The sequence below is a fragment of the Opisthocomus hoazin genome, chromosome Z, assembly GCF_030867145.1.
Source record: "Opisthocomus hoazin isolate bOpiHoa1 chromosome Z, bOpiHoa1.hap1, whole genome shotgun sequence".
Classification (NCBI taxonomy): domain Eukaryota; kingdom Metazoa; phylum Chordata; class Aves; order Opisthocomiformes; family Opisthocomidae; genus Opisthocomus; species Opisthocomus hoazin.
Window position 1 is genome coordinate 24,029,862 of NC_134454.1, and position 23,218 is coordinate 24,053,079.

The following is a 23,218-nucleotide window of genomic DNA, read 5'->3' on the forward strand; positions in this document are numbered from 1 at the left end:
TCCATGGTGATCACGCATGCAGCCCGGGTCTCTATTGGGCTTCCATGGGGTCCTTGATGGTCTCTGGTGGTCACTGGTGGCTGTAGAAGTGGTACTTCTTAGTGTCTTTTCCATGAATTCTGAGTCTTTCCTTCCATAGATGATCAGGAGTTGGCTCACTGAGAAGTTTGTGGATTTCTCAGATTCCTTATTTTGGTGTCTGCAGGTTTATCTGCACTTCTTCAGGATGTGCTTGTTACACATCCTCTGGTGCATTGTTGCCTGAGGCCTCTGATAGTCCTTTGTTTTCTGCTTAATCCCTGAGAATTTCCCCACCGCCCCCACACGCCACGTACCCCCCTGTACACCACATCATGTACCCTGTTTCACAACAGCACGACACCCATCTCCACTTCTTACAGCTTACTTCTCTGTCACAGCCCCTGTTAAAAAACACACACAGTTCTGATACACTAGCTTTGATTAGAACCAGAGGCAGACAAGGAGGGAAAGGGAACTGAACAGATTCCGCTAACCAGGAGGCAGATACAGTCTAAAAGCTTTTTGCAAGATTTGGGATTACAGCCTAGAGATAGGCAAGGTCCTTCAGTCTAAGAAGCGGCAGAAGTACCGGCTTTTGGTGTAGGCTGGCAACCAAAGCGTCCCCATTAGTCTCACACAGACTGTACTGCCGTATCCACTCTGCTATTTTTACCCAGCTGAGCTAAGTAAAAGGGGGAGGGGAACCTAACTTGAATATGTTCATCTGTCCTGCAAGATTGCACTCTTCTCAGTTCAGGTGTCACAGACACACTGTTCTCCCATACTCCTGTTGCGCTTGAGTATGTTTCTTCACCGGTGACTTGCTGGAAGACACTCCAGTGCTATTAACTTCTCCAGGACTGGTCTGCAGCACATGAAACATGCCAGTAGTGTGAATGCAGTAGACAGGCCCATACATGCTTTGTATTTGACTCACAGCACAGTCATGTGTGCCTACACAGCTCCACCTTGAAGCCTAGGCTACCATTACATCAGAATTTTATACTGTTCATGAGAATTATACGAGTTATCATCCCCCGTGGAAGACAGGACTCCCTTTCTATTTTTCAGCTCCAAAGGCAATCCCTTTGAGATGTCCTTCTGCTTAGGGCAGCAGACTACCTCTATTTCAAAAACAGTTTTTAACCCTTATTGTTCCATAACAGCATACTACAGTGTACATAGTATTTGAGTGGGATAGCTAACATATAAAGTCTCCAAGTTGTAGAAACATGGTCCTTAGAGATAGGAACCAGTCATACCAGTCTGCAGGAGCCACACACCTGGGCAGTTACGCATTGCCAGTTCTAGCTACAGGGAGTAAAAACTTGGCCTGATCCCTTACGTTCTTGTAGAAACTGTTTATGGACTATAGCACCAGTGCTTTTATAGTCGGGTTGGGGAAATCACACCAACGCGCAGAGTTTGTAGTCACAAGTAGTTACTCTATGTGTAGGAGACATAACTGCATGAGTCAGAGGTTCAGTTAATACGCTTCAGAAAGTTCAAGATAAAGGTCTGGTTCAACACCACTTTGTCGTGATTAGCTCTTGATAGGTTTCATTTATATTGTTGTATTCCCCCCCCCCCCCCCCCCCCCCCCCCCCCCCCCCCCGAAGTCCTTTAGCTCGTTTTTACTCTTTTGGGCAGATTTAAGGCTGCATCTATCAGTGACTTTTCTCTGTTCGGAACAAAGGTGCATGCCACAATAACCACGGTAGAGAGAACTACATCATATCATTCCTGCCCCAGGTAACTAAGGCAGGAAAGTGGCTACTAGAGTCTGAGTACAGGCGCTGTGAACGGCAGAGCCATTACTGAGTTTTGCTTGGTCTTTGACAGGCTGCCACAAGGCATGCTTCCATTTAAGTCGTTGTAATAATAGTCAAAAGGCCACCTCAAACACACCCCCACCCCCCACTGGGTTTAATCAGTTTAATCATTCTTCCCCTTCTCACTTAAAATTTAAGCATTAAAGAAAAGCTTTGCAAATTCCTCTTCTTCTTAGTTTTCTATTTGTAAAAAGCCAAACAAAACAAACACCACAACTTCTGAAGGAATATGGACAAGAAGTAATACATCTTAATCCTCTGAGAAGAGAAGCCTGCTGCAGTTCCCAGCCAGCTCTAGTTTCTATCCATTTGAATGTAGGTATCCTTGCAGCAAGAATTAGGAAGATTATGAGCCAATTACTGATCTTTCAGAGAGCGGTTCAGCGAGCATTCTGGTGGTGGTGAAAGGATTTTGCTGAGATCTGACAGAGGACGCAAGACCTTAAGAGGTCGTTCCCCTCTGGCTGGCATAACTATATAGAATTTGCACCCAGGAAAAGCCTGGTTATATCCTCCCCCATCTTCAGAACCGTCACCTGCATGCTGCTGTGTTAACACTGCCTCGATATTTGATAGCTCTGCTAGTGTTTCCTCCTGCAGTGTAGCTGTTCGCTGGGAATTTGCCTCATTATAAGAATTGATGGAAAAGAATCAAGAAAAAATAATCTTTTTTTGACCTTCTGTAATTAAATACACATCTGACAAGAACGAAAAGTCCTATTCTTTCCCTCATGATCAGAAAATATAGAAGAATAAAATCAACTTCAGTATAAACACTTGGTACTGATCTAGTTTTCTTGAGGACTAGAAAATAGTCCTTGAGAGTAGGCCTGCTGTAAAAGAAGCCTAGGAAGTTGCCTTAGCGCTCCTGCAGCTGCTTTCCAGCAGGATTAAACTGTGTCAGACTCACCCAGACAGAAGAACTGTAGATAACAATCATTAAACAATTAGCAGATTCCCTGGTGGAGGTAAGGCAAGTGAGCAAGACAGAAACCAAGTCCCACCTAGTTCCAGAAGTACTGTTTCATAAACCACCTGTTAGAACAATGAGTGCTCTGAGCAGTACAAACCGCGTGTGAGATCTACCCACATAAATACGCTGTGAAAGATGTGCTGAGGGGAGTTAAGAATCACCACGTTTGAGGAATACCTTTCAAGATCAAAAGACTGAAATTTCTTACTGCTGCACTAAGTTAGAAGCCAGCTAAGCAAAAAAAAAAAAAAAAAAAGTTTAAAGTAACTTAGCGGAGATACTGATTCACAAAAAACCTATAGCAAAACCAAGATGTAACAGCCAAGAGAGAAAAATTGATGAGGGCATATTTCCTTATGGATTATAACAGCTGTGCTGCAACCTTTAAGCAATTTTTTTTTTTTTAGCCAGCACTAATTTTGCTAATTATGATGAAGCAAAGCCTCTTCCTGACAGGGACCAGTATCAAAATATTGTTTCTTCCCAGAAGCTGAGCTAGTCTGTGGCTCACAAACAGGATTTCCGAGATTACTATAGCAACAGCAGTAACCCCTTCAGAGTTAAAACACATGGGAGTGCATTGATGCATACGTGTACTTGTGTGAGAAAGCTAAGCTTGATTCTAAGATTATTTTCTTGTCAACTGCCCCCTTCCTGCACACACACAGACACACACACAGTCCTTTGCCACTATCCAACCCTACCACAAGCAGTCTCAGGTTTTAGCTTAGTCCCTAGGAGGAATATTAACTGTCAGTCCCAGCACCTGTTTTGCCACAGCCCACTGTAAGGAGAGCTTAGCAAGCTGCAGAGCAGCCCACCTAGTCAAGTAAATGCAACAGTTAAAGTCACTAAAAAAAAGGAAAGTCAGTGTCATCAAAATCCGTGCTGTGGCCTCAGTCCCCAACAAAAGGGCATAAGGAACTGAACCTAGCACACCAACATACGCTTTTTCTGAAAGACTTAGAGGAATGCAGCCTCTCCAAGACACCTCTTGGCATGCATGGAGGCAGTACTATGGCACAGAGTAGTCACGTACTGCGGAGACTAAAGGTACAGACATTGAGTAACGCTTGAAGTATTGGGCTGTTGCGGTTAGGACTGAATGTTTTCTACCCTCAATAATCTGCTTCATCTAAATCTTCTCTCAAGAACTTTGTTTGGAAGTGAAGAACCGAGGCGCTACTTCTTTGACACATACATCGATGGAGCATTTTTATTGAAATGCTTACTTTCAGAGAACCACAGGGGTTTCAAACGCCCAGATCAGGTTTCCGTATTGAAAAGCGGAAGCCATGTTGGAGTACAGCCACCATTTCTATCAGTCAGATGGACGTATTTCCCTTCGCTCACCATACTAGCATGTAGCAAACATTGTAGTGGTGAAAAGACATACAGAACTGCTAGTTCACATGCCTGAGACTAGAAGTGGCATGATCAATCAGTTACCAGATATTTCAGCATGAATAGGATCTTGAACAATATCCCTAAGAAAGCTTCTTCTACTTAGGGAAGCCCTGCCTCTTTCCCAAAGCCAGGGAAAGGACAGTAATGAACTTTGGGCAAGGTACGGTGGCTTACCTCAGTTACTATGTGACTTGTTTCTGTGTACTTAAGACAGACTGCATGAAAGCACAATGCAATTAATGCACCTAGCTTTCAGTCAGCCTCTAGTGCTTTTACCAGCGTATGTACACAGACATTATTTGCATACTAGTTCCTAGCAACAATTCTGCAGGTGCCACCTCTAACTTATGGGCTATATTTGGATTATTTTGGGTATCGCCTTATCACCTTCTTAAGGGAGGATCCTAAAAGATGTCATTCAGAATGACTAGTTAAATTTTTTAGCCCTAGAACCAAGCATACCCCCCAACACTTACATACCACAACTTTCATGCTCCAGGAAGCTATTCTTAGGCTGACACAATTTCAGCTGGACGCAGCCATAGCCAGTGCACAACTTTTCACCACAGTGTAATAAGTCACAGAACACTCCAGATTTGAAGTGACTACAGGAGGTCACCTGTTCCACCCATTGCTGAAAGTACAGCCAGGCTCAAGGTTAGAGCAGGTTGCTCATACAGCGTTATACACATGCCCTAACAGAGAACACCTAATACACCACATAAATACAGACCTCCAAGCAAAACATCAGAGTATTGAGTCAGACTCAACAGGACGATACATCAGGAAATCGGTAAGCCATGCAGAGGAAAGAGCAGCAATAAACGAAACAAAACAACCAACAAAAAAACCCAACAACAAAACACCACAGCATTTCTTATCTTTTAGGAGGTTTAAAAGTCACCCCATTTTCTGTGATTCTAGACAACAAAGCCAGAGACCTACCTGATTACTTCACTACATTTGGAAGCGCAGGTAGGCATCCCATTGCCTAAGCTCTTTCCCATGATATCATTACTGATCAGCATCCTCTCTTCTCAACATGCATATCCCATCCCATCCCATCCCACCCCACTCCACTCTGACATTCCATTCCATTTCCCCCCCCAAAAAAAGAGCAAAAATTCCCTTTGTGTATTTTTCTGTTTATCTCCTTCTCTGCGCGTTTATCGAGCCACCAGCATTTTCTCACAAGTGCTCAAGGGGTCCCACCTACAACTCCTTCCTTCAGGCTACACCATTAACCCTTTCCTGTCCTACAGCAGATGGTATTTATTGATCTTGGTATGCTATGTCTCATCTCTCTGCAGTTTTCTTCCCTTTTTTCCTTTACTTCACAGCTAAGCAGTTTCCTGCTATTTCAGCAAGACATTCTCTGTGCTTCTCCCAGTCTTATCTCTAAGTTTCTTCCTGTTATCGTTAAATTTCATCTTACTTATTTTAATTGGAAGTATTTCAATGTTCCTATCCTCCAGCCAAGAGCATCTTTCAGAGAATTATAGAGTAATAAAGGTCAGAAATGACCTCTGCAACTGTTCTCATCCAACCTTTCTTCTTTTTTTTTAAGATGTAAAAAGCCACACCAAGTTGTGGTATTTGTTTAGACAATAAAATACATTAATGTATCATCACTTGCCCTGATACTAGCTAAATTTCATCTTACTTATTTTAATTGGAAGTATTTCAATGTTCCTATCCTCCAGCCAAGAGCATCTTTCAGAGAATTATAGAGTAATAAAGGTCAGAAATGACCTCTGCAACTGTTCTCATCCAACCTTTCTTCTTTTTTTTTTAAGATGTAAAAAGCCACACCAAGTTGTGGTATTTGTTTAGACAATAAAATACATTAATGTATCATCACTTGCCCTGATACTAGCATGATGCTTGATGTTTGCATGGTATATTGTGAATGACGGATCACGTCTTCTTGCAGAATGTCTTGTTAAATAAACCGTTAAGGGTGTTGGTGAATTGCTGCCGTTTTATAGGGTTAATTTTTAATTGGCTCTTTTTGCCCTTTGAAACCTTTGGTCCTATTAACAGCCGAAACTGTGTTTTGTCATGTGGGTGGTAGTTTTATTAGCTTCAAGAAATGGAGCAGTTTACCTGTAAATCACTTAGTACCTACAGCTAATATCACATTTGAAAGGATATTATTTATGTAGCCAGATCCTTTCCATGTACTTTTTCTTCACATACTGTACTATTTGTACCAGAAAAAGCTAAGGACAAAGGTCTAAATTCACCTTACAAAAGTTTTCTTTGCCTTACTAACAAAAAGTTTCCAAAGGTATGTTTGCCAGAAAATATGTTGTATCTTTTGTCTATTCATTTTGTTATTCTTTCAGTGCTCTGAAAACAACATGTTCTGGAGTGAACCATCTGAACAGATGATTATTACGTGTCCAAGTTATCAGAGAATGAAAATGCTGAACGCAACCCCTTCCTCCCTGCCACCAAAAAAAATCCCCCAAACCAAGCCCAAAGTGTCATGTATACATAACAATGTTCTTGTTCACACAAGAAACGGGAATTGTATATCTGAATGAGCATCCTATGACTCAAAGACCAGACAGCAATTTATATTTGCTAAATCGTACCCAAAGGCCTTCCCTTCACACCGTAGGAAAATGCATGCTTTTATTTATTTACTTACTTGTATTTTAACTCCACTTAATTGATGTAATATCCACATTAAAGGTACTTTTTCTAAAAAACAGAGATCTGCAAGACAGGCATGTGTGTGCTTCCCTCCTCTCATCACGTAGGCTGCCATGTTCAGAAGCTCCTACTGCCATGGCAGGTCTGAGTCCCTCTGTTCAGTGAAGAGATTTTGCTGCAGATTGGGTAGGGACTGTCTCTGCGCTTTGCAACTAAGTGCATGTATTTTGCAGGGAAATGGTGAAGATGTGTCATCCGGGGACATAAATCTTGTTCAACACATCATGGTGTTTGGCCAGTATATTAGTAAGATCTTTCGAAGCTTGAATATAACTCTTCTGGCGCCAAGATCCCACACTGGCCAACGGAAAGAATGATGTGTTAAAGAGTAATGTGAGATGTTGTACTCTCCTACTGGTATTTATTACAGCGAGCAGTATTCATTAATAATTTAAATACAAGTACTGCAGGTTTCAAATACTCTCTATTTCTAGAGTTTACTTTGAATTTTAACTTTAATGATTATTTCATTAGTTCATTCAAGACACCTGTTATTTAAGAAGTCCTAAAAATGCAAGACAAATGGCCAATTTCTTTTAAATGCTTTAGTTTACTTTATCAGTTAAAATTTAATAAGCAGATTTAGAGCATGGACAGTTATGGATAAACCCAAGCTTGTCTTGTCCACATTTTACGCTGCTTGTATCTGATCTAGCTCTTAATGAAAAGCCCAGTAGGCATGTTAGTATGACACTGTGCCCAAATGAATATGCTTCCATGCCAGACTGCTGTGCAGCAGTTTTCAAACGTTCCTCCATTAGAGCTGAAAGTTCGCATCCTGTACCAAAATCTTCACACAGTACTTTGTGGCAGCTCACTTGGCCAATGATTTGGCAGACGATCTGAAAGAACTGAGAAACAAAGAGAACTTCATCAAGAACAGATCTGAGGATGAGTGAATTTGTGGAGGACTGTGCAGAAAAAGCATAGAGTGAATTTATGGCCTTTTTGTACCTAATTTTGGACTTCCTAGAGAAATGAGCTAATACATCATGTAGAAAGCTCTCCTGCAGCTATACTCTTTATGAAAGTATTTGTTCTAGCCTTATGCAGACTGTAGGCCATGGGAAGACCCTGATGGGGAAATCAGTGTATTAAGGGTGTGCGTTTGTCTTGATTTGATCCGGTCATAAAACCAGTAGAAGTTGTCCTGGATAGATGAAATTGAGACGGATGCTTCTGTTTGCAACGAAGAGAAATTCTCTCAAGTAATTCTGGCTTGATTAATATCCTCAGCACTGTGTGGCACAAGTGCAGGAGATGTAAAAATATCAAATAAAGGGTAGATATGTTTAATCATTTCCTTTACTGACCACATATAACCAAACGAAAATTTCCACTCGTGCAGAAGCAAAGTACCAAACACGTTGCTGCCCAGGGAGGTTGTGGATTCTCCTTCTCTGGAGATATTCAAGACCCGCCTGGACAAGATCCTGTGCAGCCTGCTGTAGGTGACCCTGCTTCGGCAGGGGGGTTGGACTAGATGACCCACAGAGGTCCCTTCCAACCCTGAACATTCTGTGATTCTGTGATTCTGTGATATTCAGGGATTGCTAGTCTTTATACAAGCTATGAAGAAAATGTTTTCTGAATGCTCTGAGTTTGGTTTACAGAAAGATATGAGTAGAAGCCTTCACCTGAGAAACAGATGGGCTGGGGCACACAGGTATTCTGACAAAAAAACTGATGACTATGTCCTTGTCCAAGTCATACCAAGATATGAGATCCTTTGGGGGACAAAGTGATGAGGTATTCCTATCAGTTATGCAGTGAGCAGGTCCTCTGTAAGAAAATTAAGGCTCATACCATTCAAGAGGTAGCTCAGAATTTTCATAATATTTATAGTTTCCATACAAACACACAAAACTGTTTTAATTGAACATGGAAATTTTCTAAGAGGACAGATCACATTTGTTTTTCTGTGATGCAGCAGAATGCAACTAGTGAATAGACAAGTTAATATTGCCTGCTTCCAGCTTCTGTATTGATCAGCTAAAAATGCTTTAAAAAATATTTTTACTGAGGAACATAATAATCATTAGTGAGAAGAAATTATTTCACTTTTTATTTCACTTTCTGCGCTCAAAAGTTTTAAGAAGGTCAAGTTTAGAATGTTTTCCAGTTTTGTATAAGCTGCTCCAGTCTCATTTCCCACTTTTAAAAGTCCTGATTTTACTTTTGGATTTTTATAAATCAGTATGTCTTCAGTGCGCTCACTCAGAGAAACACTTCAGCATCATGTGACTAAACCAGGTTGGGCCTTTTCAGCTGTAGCACGTGGAGCTAGGGGACTCCATTCTCAGAACGTGGGTGCCATGAGATGTGAATGCACAGAGAGTTAGTTTCTATACAGGACTACTCATTCGAATACTCTCACTTGTGAAAACCGCAAGGCAGTTTTCCTGTGAAGGCCACTAGGATAAGCAACTTCTCTTTCTCCATTGCACAAGTTATTGCTGCCTAAAATGTTGTAAATTGTCGTAGATTTCTTTACCATAATTTGCTTACATTAGTGTGTCTGATGTGTCCTTCTGTTTATCCTGTTGGTCTATCTGTTTGTACTCTGCCCTTGTATCTGCCCAAAATTTATGACATATTTGCTTTATTTAACCAAGCATTTCAGATAATTTCTAAGCATTTCTCATATTTCATAAGGTTCATAAAGCTTTATTCTCAATACACTTAGGGCACAAGAAATAGTTAAGGCTTAAGGAGAGCGGTTATGTTGTATTGGTTTGAGGAAGTCACACAGGAAGCGTGTGGCAAAGCAGGCAACAGACTCTGCTGTCCTTATCCTCAGTCTTGCGAATCGGATCATTCAATGCCTGGAGGTCATGAAAGTCATCATAAAAAAATGGAAAAGACAGGCTGACAGCAATCAGTGCCGTGCTCCCCATGCTAGTGTGCATAGCATGCGTTGCCAAACACTTGTCACAGAGCTGTGTTTCGTGCCAGCTTCTCAGCTTCTTCCATGGCAGCAGCAATTCACGTTCTTGCCCTTCTGGCAGTGGGAGCGGTTGTGCGGTGACTAGGAGGGCAGGACAATCCCAAGGCCACTTCAGAAGCTGCAAGTGTCCTTCAATTCTATGATGCAAGAATACGCTGGGATTTCTTCATCTTTGCAACATCCATGGAACTTCCTTCCGTGTTGAGGCAGTTCACCTTTCTTAGGTGTGGGCAGTATATATCTTACGAACAGATATGTACATGAGAGTTTCTTTGTCCTGGGGATCGTAAAGTGGTAAGAACAGCTGTGCTTTACATATTCCACAAATGTGTTCCTGTTTGTTACCTGAAACGTGAGTGTGCTCTTTAATAACATCGTGTAAAAAATATCACATCCTAATATGATCTGAATCCCATTCTTTGCCAATTACATTTATGGGAAAACTTGAGGTTTAAGTCTTTTTGCGTGAGCACATTCACAAATATATATGCAGTCTACCAGAAACATAACTGTGTTGCAAAATAAATTTTGTGGCTATTCCTGGCTCCAGTGCTGGTCAGAAAGACAGTTTGCTGACAGTCTGAAGTCAGCTAACGTGGAGAAATGGAGACTTCCCAAATGCCAAACTGAGGTGCCCTCAACACCCCTGACACATTGTGGAAATTCATGGGTTTGTCTTTTTCTCATTTACATTTTGACTGGTTATTGAATATGCACTGGTTATCTGAATATGCAACCACTGCTAGAGGACCAGGAAGGGTTTGAGGCAGTTCATAAATGCTCCCTTACTACTGACAACAATAATCTAATAATCTTTTCAACTACCAGTAATGCAAAGGCATCTTTGAAGCACTAGCTTAGAGAACTGCTGGATTGCTTATACCTAAAAAAAAAATAAATCTGTGCAGACACACACCTAGCTGGAGACCCCCTGAGGCTGCAATAGCTGGAGAGTGAAAGAGAAAAAAAGAAAAGCTTTGGGTTTTGATACTGTTTACAGACTAATGCATGTGGGCGATCTCTTACTGTAAACACAGATGGCTGTGAGCTACAATAGGTCACGCTGAGCAGCCAAGCATATATTTGGAGGCTTCCTATTTCCCACTGAAGCAACAATTACTCAGCAGAAAGGCATATATTTGTAGTCCTTAAAATAAAGTCTTTTGGATTAGACAGTTCTGAATTAAAATACACTATAGATGCATCAAACTGAAGTTTAAGAATGGTGTGTCTGATCATGTTTTCTTCACGGACTGTAAATAAGGGTTACAGATTTAGGTTTCAAAATTTTCTTATAAAGATAAAATAGGCAATTCAACATCATGGCACATGTGATCACAAGACTTTGTGCCTGACTGAGCCAGTGTGCAAGATAACCAATTATGGAAAATAAGATAGAGCACTGGGATGCATCCACGTGCCAAGACATAGATGGATAGGAAGAACAAAACAGAAGTTAGAAAACTACTCTGGAGCTTGAGTAACTAGTTCTACTGCCTGCTCTGAATGGATGACCCTGTTCTAGCTACCTAGTCTTTCCATGCCACAGTCCTATAATATAGGATAACAAGACTGGCTTGCATCAGCAGGGTGTCACTAGGACTGGTACTCTCATAGGTATTTGCATTACACTGTAAGACCATATAATTACCTAGAACATATAGATGCTATCTGCCTATAATAGGTCTGTGTACAGATAGCCCAACCTACAAAGGTCAGGGGGCTTGTCTCCAGATTAGTCTTGGCTTATAGCTACATATTCCTCTCACTGGGAGCTTTGGGGTGGGAGGTGAGTAGAACCACAGTGACAGTCTTCTTCTATCCCCACTCTCTTCCTGCAACCACAGCAGCAACGTTAGTAGCTAACTAATCAAAAGGAGTCTTGTCTCCTAGGGAGCAGCAGTAGTACTTAAAACTGCTTCCCCATACCATAAACCCATAGGGCAGCTGAGATGGCACCAATTCATTTACTTTGTAGGAGTCACCCCATGCACTGACAACACAAAATAGGGAACCATCACCTGAGGTTTCTGCAGCGCAAAGCTGCTCTGCTCCATAATGGGAAACAAAGGACAGTACAAGGAAGCAGTTGACCAGACAGTGGTGGTTTAGTTGTTCCTTCCCCCTGTATTGCTGGGTTGGTCCATGGCTCTGAGGAGGATGTGGAGAGCATCATTAGCTAAGAAGTCCCACGTGACACAGAGCCAGGCTGAGCCAGCTGCTGTACAGAGGGCATGTTGCCGCTGGGAATGCAGGCAGCAGGCGTCCTGGGAGCCACAGAAGAGACAACACAAATACAGCCAGGGAGAACAGCATTTTGAGGACCAAATCACAGTCCCTCTCTGAGGGCATAAACCATCTGCAACCATGCTCCTCTTCATACTGTTCTGCTTAATCAGAGTGTCCAGTTATATACCGTAACTCTCGAAGTATTTTGATCAGCTGAAACTGTCCATTTAACAGAATGCAGATTTATTAGTACAACATTAATAGATATTACTTAAATAGTGTTAGTTGTAGAAAATCTAATGAATTTAAGCATCACATAAGTTTGCAAAATGCCATTTGTAAGAAATTGAAAGAACTCTTCAATCCAGCATTTAAATGTTCAAAATTTTCTCTCACACCTACAAAGCTTACCTGCATGCTCAGTGAAAAGAGGGGCACAGAGGACACTCTCCTTGATTTCTTTGCTATGCTCCTGAGGCCTAACTGATCTAAAAATGGAGTGCCCTTCATGCATTCCTCCTCTCTCCCTTTCATTGGTACAAGTGCTGATCTGGTCACACAGTAAGATCAGCTTTTTGTTCCAGGTGAAAAGAATGCAACAACAACAGCAAAAAAACCCACACGAAAAAATAATCAGTTTTCAAGTGGTTCACTTGAATTGCCATTTCAGATTCTCAGTAAATGCTTATTTCTTTCAGCACTGGAAAATTAATTTATAAGATTTAGATTAGTGCCTGAACCCCCTAAAGAGAGGACTATAGAGGTGAGGATTACGCAGTCTCTTTCAAAAAGGTTTGAGGGATCTGTTTACTCACATATGCGGTATTGTTCCATAGTTAGCTGTGAGTTTGCAACATCTGTGTTATCAGTTAATGAATGCTCTGTGTGCTTGAAAGCTTGTCATCTTTTTCCAGCTGTACCATCTGGTCTCACGAAAGATCTGATTTCTTCCAACAAGTCTCATGCAGCATAGCTTCCAGGGTGCAAATGAATTAGAACAACTTCCTTCTTTGCTTTGACCCAGTCGAAGTCTCTTCTACCAGAAAGACGATTTCATCTTTCATCTGACATCCTTTATTTTAACAGGCTTTAGGCAACACTTCCTCCTCTGCCTCCTAGGGTTCAGTTTATTTTCAAGTTGAAATACTACATGCCTGTAAAGTACACCTAATACTGTTCAAAGCTTAGTCAGTACAGATTTCAGCTACTGACTACTACCTTTTTCCCTACCGAGAGTTATTGTTAGAAGCTAAAATTTAAAAATTTACCCTGAACACACACCCATGTAAAAAACTGCCAGGCTGCTTTGGAATGTCTAAATCTAGACCGCATTAGCAATCGGTGAATAATCACTAGTAATTATCATCACTGGCGTTTGACAGATTTATTTAGAGGAATAGCTTCCAGTTTCTGATGGCAGCGTACCTCCCTGAATTACGCTTGCACAATAAGAAACGTGTGTGATTATTGTCAGTCTTGTCACTAACCCCTGGGCTTTATTTAGTAGATGGGAGATGATTCTGTTGGCGATGGAGTGGGAAACCTATGTTGAAGAAGGTTATCATATATTTTGTTGTGAAGACATCCAGGTTTGATTTCATTCTGTTCTGGAGAGGCAAGTTGCAAATTAATTCACTTGGCAGCAGGAACAGTCTATCTGCCTCACACAGTTGATATTTTTACTAATGAAGCTTTCATGCCAAGGAGATGAAGTGAGATAATCTCTCTAGTAACTTGGACCATTGCAAGATATGAAGATGTTGACAGTAACGCTGGATTTAACCTAGAATTCCAGAGAAAGGCATAGATGAGGTTGTACAAATTGGCAGCTGAACAAATCACAGAGGTTTTCAAGACTTGTTTTTATCCTCGTGGATTTTCAACCGCAAAGTGTAAAAAACCACTCAGTGCTTCTTTTTTCACCAATTAGTTTAAAAAAAAGAGAATAAATGGCATGGAAAATCACATGCTCTTTGTTCCATGCAATGACATTAGAAATTACAGGAAGCTATGTGGATCCATTGGGAATCATCACTCACAGTTGAGATTTTTCTGTCCGTGATTGTCTGGATACTACAAAATACTGAAAAGGCCCAGGGAGCAGTCCAGTTGTCTCTACTCAGGATCAGAGGTCAGATGCTCCAGCAGAACATGATATGGTGGAGACTGGTGTGCTCCCTGCCCCATCAACATCATTTCACACTTCGCAGCACGCACTTTTAACCTAAAGGTCTTTGCAAACACCGCAAAAGATCAGGGTTACTCTTTGTGCCAGAGGAAAAGGCAGTATACAGTAGAATGTTATTTGCCTATTGCTAGCATTGCGATCCATACTATCCCTGCCTTTTCAGAAGCTGATTTTTTTTATTATTAATTTCCAAGCCCTCTGATTTTATGCACTGTTTACTAGTGACATAGCAAGTAGTTGACTTGTGAACAGCACTGCTTAAGGGTAATGTCTCCATGTTAGAATTCTGGATGCTATATAGGATGGAAGACTTCATAGAATCACAGAATCACAGAATGCTGGGGTTGGAAGGGACCTCTGTGGGTCATCTAGTCCAACCCCCCTGCCGAAGCAGGGTCACCTACAGCAGGCTGCACAGGACCTTGTCCAGGCGGGTCTTGAATATCTCCAGAGAAGGAGAATCCACAACCTCCCTGGGCAGCCTGTTCCAGTGCTCCGTCACCCTCAGAGGGAAGAAGTTCTTCCTCATGTTCAGACGGAACTTCCTGTGTCTCAGTTTGTGCCCACTGCCCCTTGTCCTGTTGCTGGGCACCACTGAAAAGAGTCTGGCACCATCCTCCTGACACCCACCCTTCAGATATTTATAGGCATTTATAAGGTCCCCTCGCAGCCTTCTCTTCTTCAGGCTACACAAGCCCAGCTCCCTCAGCCTTTCCTCATAGGAGAGGTGCTCCAGTCCCCCCATCATCCTCATAGCCCTCCGCTGGACTCTCCCCAGTAGCTCCTCATCTTTCTTGAAGTGGGGAGCCCAGAACTGGACACAGTACTCCAGATGGGGCCTCACCAGGGCAGAGTAGAGGGGGAGGAGAACCTCCCTCGACCTGCTGGCCACACTCCTCCTAATGCATCCCAGGATCCCATTGGCCTTCTTGGCAGCCAGGGCACACTGCTGGCTCATGGTTAACCTGTCGTCCACCAGGACACCCAGGTCCCTCTCCACAGAGCTGCTCGCAAGCAGGTCAGCCCTGAGCCTTTACTGGTGCATGGGGCTGTTCCTCCCCAGGTGCAGGACCCTGCACTTGCCCTTGTTGAACTTCATCAGCTTCCTCTCTGCCCAACTTTCCAGCCTGTCCAGGTCTCGCTGCAGCACAGCCTTCTGGTGTATCCACCACTCCTCCCAGTTTTGTGTCATCAGCAAACTTGCTGAGGGTACACTCTAACTCTTCATCCAGGTCGTTGATGAATAATTTGAACAAGACTGGGCCCAGTACTGACCCCTGGGGAACACCACTAGTTACCGGCCTCCAACCAGACTCGGCGCCGCTGATGACAACGCTCTGAGTTCTGCCATTCAGCCAGTTCTCAATCCACCCTTCTGTCCACTCATCCAGCCCACACTTCCTGAGCTTCCCTTTAAGGATGTTATGGGAGACAGTGTCATCATACATATTAAGTTATAAATTGCATTGACAGAATTAATTCCTGTAAGATTTGCCCAACAGACAAATTAGCTAGTGTCACAAATAAACTTCCCAAAACTCAGACAAAATATCCTGCTATTATCTCCATCATTTAGACACTCCAGGAACCATTTCTTGAGAAGACTCACAGGCAGTCCCTGCAGTCTGACCTGGGGAGTATTAACGATGATGGATCGTATTTAGTGAGGGTGGTACTTTTGTGCACCTTTTCCGCTTAAAAAATAAAATGTCAGTGAGCTGAGTGCAATAAGAACACAAAAATGGCCACAGTATCCATCTAGACTTGTATTCTGGCTCTGCCACTGTCAGAAAATGCAAGCTTGCAAAGAACATAAGAATATGGCAAGTATGTACAATCCTATTGCTAGTTCCATTATTTTTCAGCTCAAGAATTTCTTGAGCAAGTATATAAGAATCCTCACCAGATAACTCTTCCATCAATTTGTCTGGGCTCCTCTTTAATCAGTATAAACCTTCAGTATCCACAACATTTTGTGCAAGAAATTCCACAGCTTAACTGAAGAAGGAGGTTCTTCCAAAGCAAAAAATGAGCTTTAGCCCTTCAGATTCAACTCTCACAAACTCCTCTTTGAGATACTCAGACAAATCAGACTGCTAGTCTGAGTATAAGGGACAAAGGCTGTGAGGAGCGCAGCACAAAAACCAGCCTAAGAGGCCCGAAACACCTTTCTCTTGATGTCCCTTCAGCAGCCAAGTCAATAGATCTGTGTACAGACAAACTGTCTTGCCCCGAGACTGATAGCTGGGAAGCCTGTCACTGACATAACTGGAGAGACTGACAACCTCAGCGGAGTTTACGAAGCAAGAGTCTATCCTTACACTAAAGCTGCTCTTACTTGAACTCACTTGAAGCACAATTCTTCCAGTCAGTCTGGTTAGCTGAAAAATGCTGTGTTACTTCACAGTCTGCTCATTCACAACACCTCAATGAACGACACTCGTGGAAAGAAAACGCAGCATTCAGAAACAATTTTGTTGTAATTGACCACCAGGCACACAGCAGGAATCAAAAGTGCTCCTCTGCCAAGCAAACTGAAAAGTTGTCACACTCTGCTTTTTTGCCAGATGCAGGCACTTGTGACCAAAAGTCTGTCCAGCAAGTACTCTGTTCACTGACAGTTGGTGGGAGGAGAATGAACGTACATGGACAATCTCTGGCACTCAGCTGAGGAATTCACTCCAGCAAAAGTGAACATACAATACTTACTTTCTCCAGATATAGCAACAGCCAGCTTTCAACAAAGAGCATGTATCATCACTTGGAATAACAGAAAGCTCTTAAAATAGCACAAAAATTGTTGCTAGGGGTAATCTATGGAGATGGTACAAAGGGTAAGATGGGGACAAGACCCTCAGGTGCTGTCAAGAGCAATCATTGTCAGGCTGGAATAAGGCTGGAATAGGGCTGGACTCCTCAGCAGGACATCACTGCTGGCACCCTGGGCAGAACACTGTGTCACAGCTGTCTATTCAACCAAACAACAGTGGCCATGTTAATTCTGTCTTCTTTCCTTTCTTTGTTTCATGTACATGGCAAAATGGGGTCCTTGCTCATGACTAAGGCTCTTGGGCGGAAAAAAAAAAAAAAGGAAAAAATAAAGAAATAATAGTTGGTCATCTGTCAGATGGAGAACATATCCTAAAATACCAACAAGGACTTCTATAGGTAGATTTGAGAGTCAGAAAAACAATAACCACAATACAGTCTATAGGCTGTATCCATCTCTTTGAGTGGACACCTTGACCATAAAAGAGTAACAAATTTATGATGTTACAGCACTTCTGGACTGGTGAGCATATGTCCTTCAGTTCATCCTCTTCTCACTTAAAAAGGCAGCTGACAAACACACGTGTTTATTTTCAAATCAATCTCTGTTCAGGACCACTTCTTTCCTTTTCTTACATTCTATTTTTTGTTTGTTTGTTTGTTTTAAATGATGCAAAAGATTAAGATCTGGTGATTATAGCATAAAATGACTGTTTATGGCAATTACCCAGCTGGCTCATTGAAATACCTTTCTGAAGTAAAAATGTTTCGTAGATATATGGACTTTATTTACTAACTAAAATTTCATGGAAAGTAAGTGGAAATCTGGCTCCTTTGCTTTAGGTTTCACAACTAAGCTACAACCACTCAAAGCATTTTTTAGATAAATAGTCTTGTGTATTCCCAAGCCAGTGAAATTTACACTGACATGAAATGCATCTGCTCTGAAAGGTATTCAAGAAAAAACAAGACAACTTCTTTTTCCCAGAGAAGCAGAGAGTACTCCTATGATCAGCCTTCCAAGCCTATAAAACAGAAATTTAAAATCTGAGCAATGAATTATGGTGTCGTGTGACAAGGTTTCCTTCATACTCTGTAAAGGAGAATTCTGACATGGAAGGAACAGTTACACATCGTGCAAATGAAAGTTTGCCTATGGAGTCTTCAGCCGAAAGCAGCCAATGGATCAGATGAGGCATCTTGCAGAAGCTGGGCTGTAGCCCTGCTTGGTGTCTCATAAAATCTTTGCATGATTTAGCTAGAAAATGCTCCTACTAGAAGGGTAAAAGTGCCTGTAAGAAGTTTATAATTTCTTTGGTCTTAGTACAATCCCACTGGCAATTTATGCTGGCAAAGTGCTAAGTAATGCTGTTGTAGCACTACCTACCCCTGCAAATCTGAGCCTTTTCTATACTATTTCATGTCCTTACGTAAACCGGTGGGTAAAACTGTACCAGTAAACACTTTCTGAGTCTTTTGTTAGATATGTGACATAGCTAGACTGGCAAAAGGTTCCCATGTCATAGGAAACTTGCAGTTTGGCCTTAGAAAGTGAAATCTTGTTGACTGTCATTGAGACTGTCATTAAGACTCCTAAATTTCTTGTGTACTTTTGAAATTATTTTTACTGCTATAACTAAGAAATAAGCTTTCAGCTGGGTTTGATCAGTGCCTTGGGTGCTGCTTTCCAGAAGACAGCAGCATCCTCAGAATAAAGGCCTGCAGTACAGGGCATGGCAAAGAAAAAACTGAGAGCTGTTGAAGCCGCATCTCCTAAAGTTACAGCCCTGGAAGATTTCTGTATCTCTGTAATTGCTGTGCTGAGACAGCACTTAAAAACAAGTGACAATGTTCTTGTCTGCCAAGGTACAAAGGTACCACAGCGCTCAAGACTGAAGTAATGAACAAGGATAAGCTGATTCTAAAATACCGCATACGAAAAATGCTCAACACTAACTCCCCAAAGTTTTTCTGAACTACCTACAAACACTAATTTTGTTAGCATCATGACACTCCTGTTGGAGCGTAAGTGGTGACTGTGGTGATTCTTCTGTGTTGAAGCAAAAGCCCAGGGTGCTTTAAATTACTTTTCCAAATTTTGTGATGTGAGCCAGGGCTGGGAATAGCATAATATCTGATTTATGATTAAGCCACATAACTACCCTTTCATAAATATTACCATGTCATTATATTAAGGCTGTGTCTGTTAGAGCAAGTACTGTTCAATACTGCCACGGAATGTGATCAGCTTGACAAATATTTATGTATTTCTGAGGCTGTGTGAATCAAGAAAGGAATGAAGGGTGTTTCTCGTGGTGAAAGACTAGCCTGGAACTAAGGGGTTTAATTAATGTCTTTGCCTTAGACTTCCTGGACCATTTAGGACCAGCTTTTCCGAGTGGTTGCGTATCCAGTGTTTATTGACTGTAGCTGGAGTTGTGCACACCTGAGCTCTGAAAATCAGTCTCTTAAGCTCGCAGGATACTCCAGTACTACGAAATACAAGCGATCTGAGTACTTCAGTAGCACATTAGTTACAATTTATTTTTATTTTTCAAGCACGTAGGGTGCTTTTATTAGCTTGTTTTCTAGTCGACTTTTGCACTGTCTCCACTTCTCCTCTAACTCCGATGGTCTCTCAATGCTCTTTGGATTTCAGCACTTCTTGTGTTAAACAATTCAGCTTAATAGCTGCCTGGTTTACACTGCGTAAGTTCTTCTTACATTCTTCATTGCTGTTGAAGTCTCTCCAGCAGAGAAAAGTAAGTGCTTCTTGGAAACCTTCAAATGCCCATGTGCCTTGTGCCTAGTATGTAAAGGGCAGATTAATTCCAAGCTATCAAAATAAATAGCTCTCTTTGTTCCTAAGAGGATTTGGATTGAGCAGAGTTGCTTTATGACTTCTTAGCATTGAAGTTTGGAAAAGAAACAGAAAACATATTATCCCCTCATGGTTAAAAAGTATCAGCTTTGGTATTTTCAACTTGGCTTCTCCTTGAGTTTCTACTTAGTCTTCCTACTTGAGGTTTATGTACTTTACATTGGGTTTTTTTTAACTAATACAGAAGAACTCCTAAATCAAACCTGTCATGGGAAGAAGGAAAAGAGGTAGTGCGGAAAATTCATATATCTAACTGAAGAGCCCAAGGGGATTATTCCATGAAGCATGAATAATTAAGGTATAGCAGTCTCTATCTTCCAAACCATGCTCCCCTCTGTGATAGCGTTGTGGTTGGCAGTGACCGCTCTGCTGGGGAATTCTGTGATGTTGTTTCCAGATGGTCTTACAAAATAATCCAGCCCACTGACTTCCACACATTTTGGCATGTTTGGTTTTCCAGAGAAGGTTTTTGAAACCAGCATCTTATTTCCTTCTATGAACACTAAAAATCTCCAGTAGTCTTCTGGAAGAGTAGGGTTTAATCCTGCTGCTCTTGGCCCAAATTGCTCCTACATGTTTATGTCAACACTGCACTTTGATCAGTACAGCCCTGTCACTTCCACCCTAGAAGTGGCCACATCAGATAAGTGATAGGGTGTTTTCAGTTTTCAGGTAATGTTGCAAGTACACAAAGGGGAAAGGTAGGCTCATAACATAAGCAGAGCATAGGAGCTAACAACAAACACGTAAAAAGGCAGGCATGGTTTTGGAAACTGGAATGAGGATCCCTCATGGAGCAACTGCAGGTTTCGGGGAGGGTACAAGAGGAAGTGAGGGCAACAGCCCTCAATCAAGAGCTTCTTCCAGAGCTGGGGAGTGTCATGATGTGCAAAGGTGACGGATGAAGAAAGCACAGGGTGTAGCTGAACAAGGAAACAGAGACTGTCAGTAACTACAGGAAAAATCAGCTGAAGCTTAGCAAAACTTCCATAATGAGGAATAATAACTGCAATCAAGAGGCAGAGGCGAGTAAGAGCTGACAAAAGGAATTCAGCGTTGAAATGCAGCGCAAGTCTACATGCAGCTAAGGGAGGTATCAGGGCTTTAGACCCCACTGTTGTTGCTAAACGAAGAAAAATACACTCTGACATCATCGGGCTGTGCTGTTACATTCTCAACTCCCCTCCCCAAGCACTTTCCCTTACAAAAGCAGCAGGCAGATGTCACAGCCTGCTTCTGCTCCCTGCACCCTGCCCCTGCCACACAGCTTGTGAAGACCCAGTCTCCCTTCACAAACTTTTTCTGGTCTTGCTTTCATCGACTGCTCCAACCAGCCACCAGCGAACATACCTTCAGGCATTATTTTCCTATTCAAAGAAGCAATAGGACATTGTGGCTTGAGGCAGGCGAGAAGGCTGTGGCTCTGCTGGTACGTGCAATGGGCGTATCATAGAATCACAGAATGGTAGGGGTTGGAAGGGACCTCTGTGGGTCATCTAGTCCAACCCTCCTGCAGAAGCAAGGTCGCCTACAGCAGGCTGCACAGGATCTTGTCCAGGCGGGTCTTGAATATCTCCAGAGAAAGAGACTCCACCACCTCCCTGGGCAGCCTGTTCCAGTGCTCCGTCACCCTCAGAGGGAAGAAGTTCTTCCTCATGTTCAGACGGAACTTCCTCTGCTTCAGTTTGTGCCCATTGCCCCTTGTCCTGTTGCTGGGCACCACTGAAAAGAGTCGGGCCCCATCCTCCTGACACGCACCCTTGAGATATTTGTAAGCATTTACAAGGTCCCCTCTCGGCCTTCTCTTCTTCAGGCTTCACTTCTTCAAGTGGAGTACGTCTTCAGTTTGAAGTGATTTGAGCATTGGCAACAGAGAATATAAGCAAGCCCCTTTGTGTGATTCTACTTTATTTGGTAAGGCAGGCTGTCACAGGTGCTCATACGCTTTGAGTTTTCCCCGATAAAGGATTTATGGTTCCTGGAAGTATTTTGGTCTCAGCAAGCAGCGAGTAGGTGACTTCTCAGAAATAGAATAAAATCTTTCCACTTCTCTAAAAAGTGGTATTTATTGATTGTACCAGCTAGCTCAGTCCAGAACTACTCCCGCCTCTTGCCTGACAGCGGGTGCTCGGGGCAGCTTCGACTTCTGCGTCTCCCGCAACAGGCCGCGCTCAGGGCAGCTCTGCCGCGCCGTCCCGCTGGGGCACCCCGACGCCGGGCCCCTCCTCCCGCTCGGATCGCCCGGCGGGCACAGGCAGCCTTCCAGCCGGCGGCAGCCACCCGCAGCGGCCTCGGCCACCTCCCCCCGGCCGCCCCCAGCGAGCCGCCGCGGGCGGGCCCTGCCGCTCCCCGGGCCCGCCCCCAGGCCGTGACGCGCTTTCCCGGCGGCCGTTGGCGGCGGCCTGCAGGCCCCGGAGGGCCGCGCGGCGGCGGCTATGGCGGCGGCCGGGGCCGCGCCCGACTACGAGGCGGCGGAGCTGTACAGCCGCGCGTTCTGCCCGGGCGCCGTCGGCCGCTGCTGGCGGCAGCACCTGGGGCCGCCCGACCTCTCGCTGGAGGCCGAGGCGGCGGCGGAGGCCGAGGCGGACGCGGCCGTAGCAGCGGAGCTGGGCTGCGCGGCGGAGACGGCGGCCGAGCTGCGGGCGGTGTGCAGGTGGCCGCGGGGCCGGGCCGCGGGCGGGGGGAGAGGGGGAGAGGGGGAGAGGGGGAGAGGGGGCGGCCCGCGGAACCCTGCCGAGAGCCGGGGCCTGCCTGGCGCTGCTCGGCCCGAGGAAGGGCCGACACCGCCGGCCTTTCCCTGGGCCGGGGCCGGCGGGGGCCGTCGGTCGGACGCCGCGCCGGTTCTTCGGGAGGAGCTGGGCGCCGAGCGGGGTGCTCCCGGCCGGGTGGACGGGCGCTGGAGGCGGAGGAGGCGGTGTGTGCGGAGGGCGATGCTCCGCCGGCCGGCCGGAGCTCTGCGTTGCGGCCTGGGGCTCCTGGACGGGCGGCTCGGCGCTGAGCAAGCTGCTCAAGGGCGTACGAACCAACACGGTACTCGTGAGGGTAGAAGGGAAGGTGCCTGAACGTGCCCGTGGTTTCCGGAGGCCCCGGCTGCAAGGCGAAAGCCATGCCTTGTGTCACGAAAAGGAGACGGGCGTCTCTTGGTGTCGACATCGTCTGGGTGAGTTCCGGGCAGCACACGCCGACCGCGGAGCTGGTCTGGGTCCTCGGGCTCTCCCGGCTGCTGCTGCCAGGCCGCCGGTGAGGCCAG

The 23,218-nt window shown here is 44.0% G+C and overlaps 1 protein-coding gene across 1 annotated transcript in view; it reads left to right on the plus strand.

Moving 5' to 3' along the window:
• The first annotated feature begins 22,376 nt into the window (after positions 1 to 22,376).
• SNAPC3 (small nuclear RNA activating complex polypeptide 3) overlaps positions 22,377 to 23,218 on the plus strand; it is a 28,277-nt gene continuing 27,435 nt past the window's right edge. The window contains exon 1 of the mRNA XM_075411542.1: positions 22,377 to 22,621. Coding sequence (XP_075267657.1) covers positions 22,404 to 22,621 — 218 coding nt within the window. The 5' untranslated portion in view covers positions 22,377 to 22,403. The remainder of the gene's footprint in view (positions 22,622 to 23,218) is intronic.